Raw genomic sequence first — 8400 nt, forward strand, 5'->3', positions numbered from 1 at the left:
TTGTCATGTCTACCCTCAGGAATAGGCTGAGCACACACAGAAAGCCAAGCTCATATGTGTTCAAGGCAGGGGAGGGTTCCTTAGGGCACTGAGGACCTTAGCCTTTCTACTAGAGGATCCCTCAGCCCAGACTGACTTGGAGACAGGGATCCCTTCCAATTGGCCATTGTGTCCTGAACAGAAAGTTTAATTTTTCTCCTAAACCCTCAACTACCTCAGACTTGGGGCTGGAGCTGAGGGGTCAGAGGCAAAGTTTGTTCTATACTCAGGCAATTGACTGCTGCTTAGGGAGGGTATAGAGATCGAACCCAAGGTCCCTACAGTGCCTCAGCCTGGAGTCAGGACCTAGCTTCCTGCCCTGGCTCTGTCACCTCAGCTTTCAAGATGTATTCAGATATGCCCTTGTTGAGTGTCATTGTCACAGTCACCTATATAGCTGGAAACAGGAGATGAGGTGCAGTCTAAGGGCTAGGATTCCAAGACTCAGAAAGTACCCAAAGGAGGAGATGAAGCATTCCACTCCAGCTCTGTCCCCTTGCCACCCTGCCCTCTCTGCTCTCTGCAGTCACAGCCATAAGATAGCGCTGGAGTGTTAGCTGGGGTTCTGGGCCAGAAACAGGAGGCTTCTTGAAGTTATTCTGGCATCTCTAAGCACAATAACACATTTTTTTCAAAGTTCATCCTCTTTGCCCAGGGCATAGGAATCGTCTAAGGGTCTTATAGAAAGGTAGTTTCTGGTCTAGGAGGTCTGGGGTGAGGCCAGAGAACCAGCATTTCTAGCAAGCTCCCAGGGAATGTCCTTGCAACTAACCTCCATCTCTTGTGTAAACCAACAGGGAGGGCTTGCCTCCCTTTGCCCCCAAGCCTTGCTCCTGGCCCTTGCAGAAGTGCATCTTGCATTCAAGTGACCAAAGGAAGAGGCGTTAGAAAATATGAAAGGGTAAAAGGGGACCTGCACCCAATTTTATAGATGGGGAAACAGGCCCACCCCGTGCCAGAAGGAACATGTTCAAGACCTCACAGCAATTTAGTGACAAAGTCAAGACTCAGGCCTCCTGTACAGGGGAAAAGACAAAAGCAAAAACAAACTCCAGAAAAAATACATACTTAAGCGTTAACTGCGCATTCTCTGGGCCAACTATGGGTTCCTTTGGGTTCCCAACCCCACCGGTTTTTTTTTTTTTTAATTTTTTTCCTGTTATTTCCTTCCCTCTTTATTTTTCTTACCTGTTATTTCTTTTAAAACAATGAACACGTACTGATTTTGTAATAAGAAAACATTTTAGTAAAAGAAAATTCTCACAAAGTTCTTAGTAAATGAGATTATGTTCATGAATGTGTTTGGTAAACTGTAACTCCACAGGGCAGCTCCAAGTCATGGGTGTGTAGTTGGGCTCAAACCATACAGAAGTCATTTCGAGGACGTTATCATGACTCTTCTCGGAGCCCACATCGCCCAGATGAGGAAGGCCACCGCTGCCGCCAACGCCGACTCCCGTGAGCAGCTTCCTGCTCCCCTGTCGTCGCCTCTGCGGTCGGGGCACTACCCCCAAAGCGCTGGCCGCAGGAATCTTTCCCCTTAAATTGGGGAAGAAGGTTCTCTAATCCATTTTCGCAGTGAACGACCTCGGGCCAAGTCTGCTTTTGTTGCTGGTTCCCTAAGCTTAATTGCAAGCAAAGTTAATTTGAAAGAAAATACGTGATACAGCTCTAGGGAGAATTCTAACGAGCCTTGGGCAATTAGGGAAGAAGGCGTCTAATTATCCACGGCCCGGGGGCGCCTGCACACGACGCTGGCTGGTGCAGGGCCCGGAGAGGGACAAACGATTTTTCTGTGTTCATAAAATGAAGAAGAAAAAAATAAAAAAGAAAGGCACCTCCAGTCTCTGAGCCCCTAGATGAGGGACTGGGAGAGGTTTGCAAATTCCTAGGGTTAGAAAGTTTCAAGACATACAGCGGAATGTTCTCAGGATCCCACAGCCACGCGGGTTAAGGGGGCCGCCCGCGACCCCGCTGTGGGTGAGGCCCCTGGCGGGGCGCACTGTCTCCAAGGTACTCGCTCCTCTGCGCCGCGCCCATTCCCAGCCCGCCTGGGCAGTGCGCGAGCTCTAGGTGTCTAGGCAGGAGGCCGAGAAGGGCTGTCTCTCTGTCTTCAATGCCTTGATCCCAACGCTCGCGCGTCTCCGTGTCCTTGGGGTTCCTGAAGCACACACCCAGGTCCCTCCCCGCAGCGTCCTCTCTCTCCTGGTGCTGACCCTCGCCTTTGGCACAATCTTACCTGTCCCCCAAGTTGACAAGTAGAATGGGGGACGAAAACGCCCGCTGTTTCCCACCCTGTCTTTCTCCTTCCCGGGGCTTTATCGCGACACTCCAGAAGGCTCTGTTAGAAGGCAGCGCTTATTTAAAGCCTTTCCACCCTGCTATGCCCTGCGCTTTACAGTTTACAAAGCGCTTTTCACCTCTCCTCTCGTTTAACTTCAGGAAAATTATCTGAGGTAGCAGTCACAAATTCCCATTTCACAAATGAAGACCGGAGAGAAGAAGGGGCTGGCTTAAGATTAATGGTGCTGTCAAAGCACTGGACTTGCTAATTAGGAAACAGAGAAAGGCTCAACTGTAGCACTAACTAGGTGCAAAAACCAGCCTTCTTCAGCCCCAGTCCCTCGCCTGAGCTCTTCCACAGCCCAGAACAAAACTCCCGGGTGGAGGACTCTTACTTTCCCATGCTTCCCAACCAGGCAAGTCATCTTGACCTCTGCACCTGGGACAGCCAGCTTGTCTAGCTGCATGGTGGAGAACCTTGAACTCCATACCTGCAAAGGTTCATAGGAAGAGGAGGGCGGCCCAATACCTGCACTCTTCCAAGGTCACAAGGCTGGGTCTGGAATTTGGGCCCACGTGTGGCAGGGTCAGCACTCAAGTGCTTCCAGGTACCACCACCAAAGCCAGGAAGGGCCAGCACCTAGACCCGCACCGTGCAATACAGTGTTGCTACTGAACACCTAGCAGGTGACTGGTCCAAATTTAGAGAAGCTGTAAGTGTAAAACACTCCAAATTGTAAAGCTTTCATGTGAAAAGAGAGTAAAACATCTCAATTTTAATCAATTTTCATGTTGATTATATGTTGAAATCATAATTTTTTGCTATGTTAGGTTAAGTATATCATTCAAATTAACCTCACCTGTTTCTTTTTGCTTTATTAATGTGGCTACTAGAAAATTTAAAATTACATATGTGGCTTGCACCGTATTTCTAATGGAGATCACTGATTTATACAAATCCCCATTTGGACTGAACCAAGTTCACATGTCTTCATGAACAGGATAGTGCAGTCCCAAAATTAAAAAATAAAAATTACCAATGTTTTTCATACAATCTTCTTTTTCACACCCCGACCCTTCCTTATTAAGTTTATACAGAAAGAGGCTGAGTTTCTCTTGCTAGAACTCACTTGCTCAAACATTTTTATTAAAACAATCCATCTGAACAGTCCAGTTTATCTGAAAGCTGTGAATGGAGCCTCTGAAATATTTAATGTTGAAAATTTTTGCTCCAGAATCGAAACTTAAAGATTTCTCAAGGGAAAGGGGGAGAGTTATTGGACTTTCTCTGATTTTAGTGAGCCTGCTACTTAAACAAGATACAAAATGAAGTTAAAATTCCAGTTTCTTTCTAAAGCTCGCTTTACTGACTGCCCCAACTTAATTTTTCTGTTTTCTTTTTGCATGGGGAGGCTGCTGAGGTGTAGCAGGGGGTGTTGAGGATGGAAGAGCCCTCCCCAGCTACTGAAAGGTGTCACCAGTGGGCTCCCTGAGTCCTCTCATCGCCTTAAACTTTAGTTCACCCATTGGGTCCAGGGCTGCGTGATGACAAGAAACAGTGGACAAATGAACGAATGTATTTCTAGCTGCCTTATAATGGAAAACCAGATTTATGACTGGGCAGTAACAGCTATGAAATTGCCAGCACAACCTGCTCAAAAGTTCAATAGGTTATGATATAATTGCTGCCCGGAGCCAATCCTGGGACTTTAGGTTAGATACTTGGCCATGAGCTCTTTTCTGTTCCCTAGAACAGCGGCTAAGCTTTGGGTGGTTACTCAGAGGCCCTGGGTGGTCCACCATTGCTGCCAAATACACAGGGCAGCATCCAAGATGATGGGGCCCTGAATGACAACCCGGGAGCGGTGGGTAGAGTCCTGTAGCCCTCTCGTGTAACAGATGGGGGAGACTGAAGGTTCAGGTGATGGGACTGGAGCGCTGAGACACAGTTCAACTCGGAGCTAGCTCTCAAGTTCTCAGAGACAGGGAAAACCAGCCCAGGTCAACCAGAGCAGAGATTTCTCCCATTTAAAAAAGAAGAAGGCTACTTCTTTTGCAAATTTGTCCTCCCTTTAAGAAGAAAGGCGCTGGCTGCCGGAGCCTTTTATTGTAGTAACGCAGTTAAAAGCACTAGAGGCTGAACCGCGTGAAAAGGCCTGAGTTTCCGGCAGCACTGCATTCCGGCAGCATGGAAGGCAGAAACTGATTCCCCACAATTTGGATCCTGGTCTCTGGTGTTGACACTACGCTGCCCTCTGGTTACCGCCAAGCACTCTCTCCGATGGAATGCCAGAAAGCATCCCCTTTGGGGGCTTCGCTCCATCGAGGGTCCCTGTGCCAGTCCAAGGGCTCTGGCTGCCTCGCCCCACCTCCTTCCATTTACAGAGTACACCGGGTGCCTACGCTGTGCGCTGGGAGACCCGAGCCTCTGTGGCCTGCTCAGTCTTTTCCACGTGGGTCCCAATTGAGTCCTCTCTCCATTCCTGTTCTCAGGTTGTGGGGAATGTGTGAACAGCCGACGTGTCTTGAGTTTTCATTTCTACGCTCGGCTCACATGGCAGACACGAACCGATCTATGCCACCGGCATAGGCGGCAGCATGGCGAGCATGGTAGGCGCCTGCACTGGCCCCTCCTAGCTGCCCTCCAGGGTTGTAGCACGGCGCCAGCGCTCCGAACTGGCCGGGCGACGTGCGCCCGTAGAAGTCCACCGCGGTTTCCACGCCGCCACTGCTGCCGCCCGCGGGGGGTGAAGCGGGTCCCGCCAGGCGGCCAGCAGCGGCAAAGATCGTACTGCCGGCGCCCTGCGGGTACGCGCCGTCGGGGCCCGCGTAGGCAGCCGCATAGGCCGAGGGGTTGGCCGGCCGGGCTCCGGTGCAGCCGGCGGGCTGGTAGCCGGTGGTGGTAGCAGGGGCCCCGGCGGAGGCAAAGGCGCAAGAGCCGCCGGACCCCGACGGTGCGGGCCCCAGCTCCGGACTGAGCGGCCGCTCAGGAACCAGGCCGAAGACGCGGCAAGGGCCGGGCGACGCCGCGGGGTAGTAGACTGGAGGCGGCGCCGCCAGCGACGGTGGTGCGTAGCCCGCATAGACGGCGCCCGGGTAGGGCGGGCGCGCGGCGGGCACCGCGCCCGGGAAGATGGCGGCGGCGGCGGCAGCGGCGGCGGCTGCTGCGGCGGCCGCCGCGTCGTGCATGTAGGCCGGGTAGGTGGAGAGGTCCGAGCGCTTGAAGCGCTTGCGGCGGCGCAGGAAGCTGCCGCTCTCGAACATGTCCTCCGCGTTGGGGTCGAGCGCCCAGTAGTTGCCCTTACCCGGGCGACCGGCCTCGCGCGGGATCTTGAGGAAGCAGTCGTTGAGCGTGAGGTTGTGGCGGATGCTGTTCTGCCACTTTTTGGGGTTGTCGCGGTAGAAGGGGAAGCGCTCGGTGATGAACTTGTAGATGCCGCCCAGCGTGAGGCGGCGCTCGGGCGCGTGCGCGATGGCCATGGCAATGAGCGCAATGTAGCTGTAGGGCGGCTTCCCGCGCTGCAGGGGGCGCTTGCGGCGCCGCCCGCCCGCCCCGCGGCCCGCGGCCTCCCCTGGGACCCCGGCCCCTGCCGCCGTCTGGCCGCGCTCTTCCTTCACGGCAGCCAGCACCTCCGGCTGCGGCGGCGGCGGCCCGCTCTCGGCCGTCATGGCGCGGCCGTCCCGCACCCCCGGGCTCTGGATCCCTGCAGCTGTCGGGGGGCGGGGGCGGGGGCGGGCCTGGGGTCCCCGGAACCGACGCTCGGCCCCTCTGCGGAGAGCTCAGGGGATCCTCACAGGCTGGCCCGGAGAGGCGGCCCAGGCTGGCGCGCGCTGGAGGCTCGGCGTCCGTCGTCTGGGTCTGGCGCGGTGCAGACAGAAGCTCGGGAGTGACCCGCTCGCCGACGGCTTAGCCCGCGTGGTGCAGCTCGAGGCGGGCAGCGGCGGTGGCCTCGCGACTGGGACTGGACTCTGGTCGCCGGCTGAAGGGTACCATGCGCGCTGGTGCCGGGCGGTCGAGGGGTCCGGAAGTGATCCCTGGGTTGGGGTGGCTGCAGCTGGTCTGTGGTGCCCGCTGGTTTCAGGATTACTGCCTACGTTGTGAGCGCAGAAGAGGCTTCAGGCTCGAAGGCCAGAGCCAGGTCAGTTAGTACAGGCGCCGGGCGATCTGGCGGGGGCCGCCCATGCCCTACCCCCGAGGCCAAGGCGGCGGTCTGCGCTACCGGCAGAGAGGCTAGGCGGGGGCAGCGAGGTCGGGGCGCGGGCCCAGGCGGGGCCACCTGAGGCTGGTCCTCTCCACGGCGTGGGTCTCCAGCCCTGCGGACCGCTGGCTAGGAGCTCCCCTGCACACACCGGGACCGGCTCCTCCCTCTGCCGGCTTCTCCTCCTTAAAGGCGCCAGGAAGCGTGGGGCGGCACCGGTTCCCTGCCCGCCCCCCGACTGCCCGCCCCCCGGGGCTCTGGCGCACCTCCCCAGGTAGGAGCAGCTGTGGTGGCGCGGTAGGAGCCCCACAACGTCTGGGCGGGGAGGGCGCTTGGAGATCCCCCGGGTCGGTCCCCTCCGCGCCCCGATCGGGAGACTGAGGACCGGAGAGTTCAGGAACCGGCTCGGGAGACCTCCGCGCCTGAACTCGGAGTTTTCGGATTTTTCAGGTCTCTGCCAAGGGCTGGGATTCGCGGTGAAAGGACCGGCACATCTCACATTTTTGTCCTGAGAGGGTGAGAATTGGCCGAGAGGGCGCTTGGTTTTTGTGGGAATGGGGAGGGAGAAGTTCCGGGAGACCAGCTCCCAGGGCCTTTCAGGATGGTTTCCAAACCCCAATCGTGACTGCCACAGCCACTCGGCACTCCAGTTCCCCCATCTTTCAAATGAGTATTCCTAGGCCCGAAAGGGAAGGTGACTGGCCCCACTGCTGCGACTTCTCCGCTTAGTGGAGTCTCCAACCTGCGTCTCTTAGGACTGCGCTTCCCAGCTGTGTGGTAGAGGTAGCCACTTTCCCTTTTTGGGCACCAGATCCCTCGACTGTACAGGGGTTTGGGTATCTCAAGAGTCCTTACGTGGTAGATATTTAGGGTTAGGCCACTCCCCACTCCCAATCATCCGTCTTTGAGAGGCCCAGGATCTGTCTCTATTTGATGGATAGTGGCGCACGGATTAAAGACGACGCAGGATAGGTAACCTCCTCCTCCTCCAATCCCCCGGGGCGCCAGGGTAGTTCTGAAGACCCCCAGAGACAGCCAAGTAGCCCCTTCCCGCAGCGGGAAGTGAGGGCTGCTGGTGATGGGGGAGTGGGAAGAGAGCTGTGGCCTGGTGGGCGCGTCTCCGGGGAAGGGGCGGGCAGTCGGGACACGTTTACTTCATGGGTGTCCAATTTCTGAGTTCCTTTCCTGCTGTCCCTGAGCCGGGACTTGGTCCTAACCTGAGATCGCTCCCTGGCAATTCGCTGGGAGATCCAGGGCCTGTCCTTGTCCCCTCGCAGGGCCTCAGTGTTCTACTCTGTTAAATATCGGCTGGAGGGCGTGTGCCGATCTCCGAGGCCCCTGCTACCCGTAGGATTCCGGGTCTTGGCGCGGGTTCCCATGGCTCCAGTCCGGGCACAACTTTCTGGGGCCGGGGCTGTGGGTGCAGAGCCGCGCGGAGGGCGCCAGGCGAGCGCGTGGGCGATCCCAAGAGGAGGGTTCTGGCCCGTAACGGGTGGCACGCCTTCCAGGGTTTTAGTCGCGTTCTTTGTGGCAGTGAGCTGAGGGCAGGCTTAGCCCGGCCAAGCGTTGGGCAGCTGTCTTCGGAAGAGCGAGGCAAAGCCCAGATCCTCGCTCCGTCGACCCGGTGTGTGGAAACGCTCAAAGCGTTTGCTTGACAACCTTCCCCGGCAGAGGGTTGGTCGAACGAAGGGAGAGGGGCTTTGCACTCGCTAAACAAAACTCCTGGTTTCCTTCTTCCCAAGTAATGAAGAAGCAAAAACCCATATTTCGTCCTGTTTCGTTTTTACAAAGGGGAAAAAACTTGAAATTTTAAAATTTTAACTGGATTATGTTATAGGCACCTTGTAATACGGGATTTCGTGGCTCTCAGTAACTTTTT

General features: G+C 56.0%; 1 protein-coding gene across 1 annotated transcript; it reads right to left on the minus strand.

The window, feature by feature from the left end:
• Nucleotides 1–3183: 3183 nt before the first annotated feature.
• Nucleotides 3184–6678, minus strand: FOXE1 (forkhead box E1). The gene has a single exon (XM_023201428.2). It carries the CDS (start codon nucleotides 5989–5991, stop codon nucleotides 4873–4875), a length of 1119 nt encoding a protein of 372 aa, XP_023057196.1. The 5' UTR covers nucleotides 5992–6678; the 3' UTR covers nucleotides 3184–4872.
• Between the last annotated feature and the right edge of the window lie 1722 nt (nucleotides 6679–8400).

The sequence above is a fragment of the Piliocolobus tephrosceles genome, chromosome 14 (assembly GCF_002776525.5).
Source record: "Piliocolobus tephrosceles isolate RC106 chromosome 14, ASM277652v3, whole genome shotgun sequence".
Classification (NCBI taxonomy): Eukaryota; Metazoa; Chordata; class Mammalia; order Primates; family Cercopithecidae; genus Piliocolobus; species Piliocolobus tephrosceles.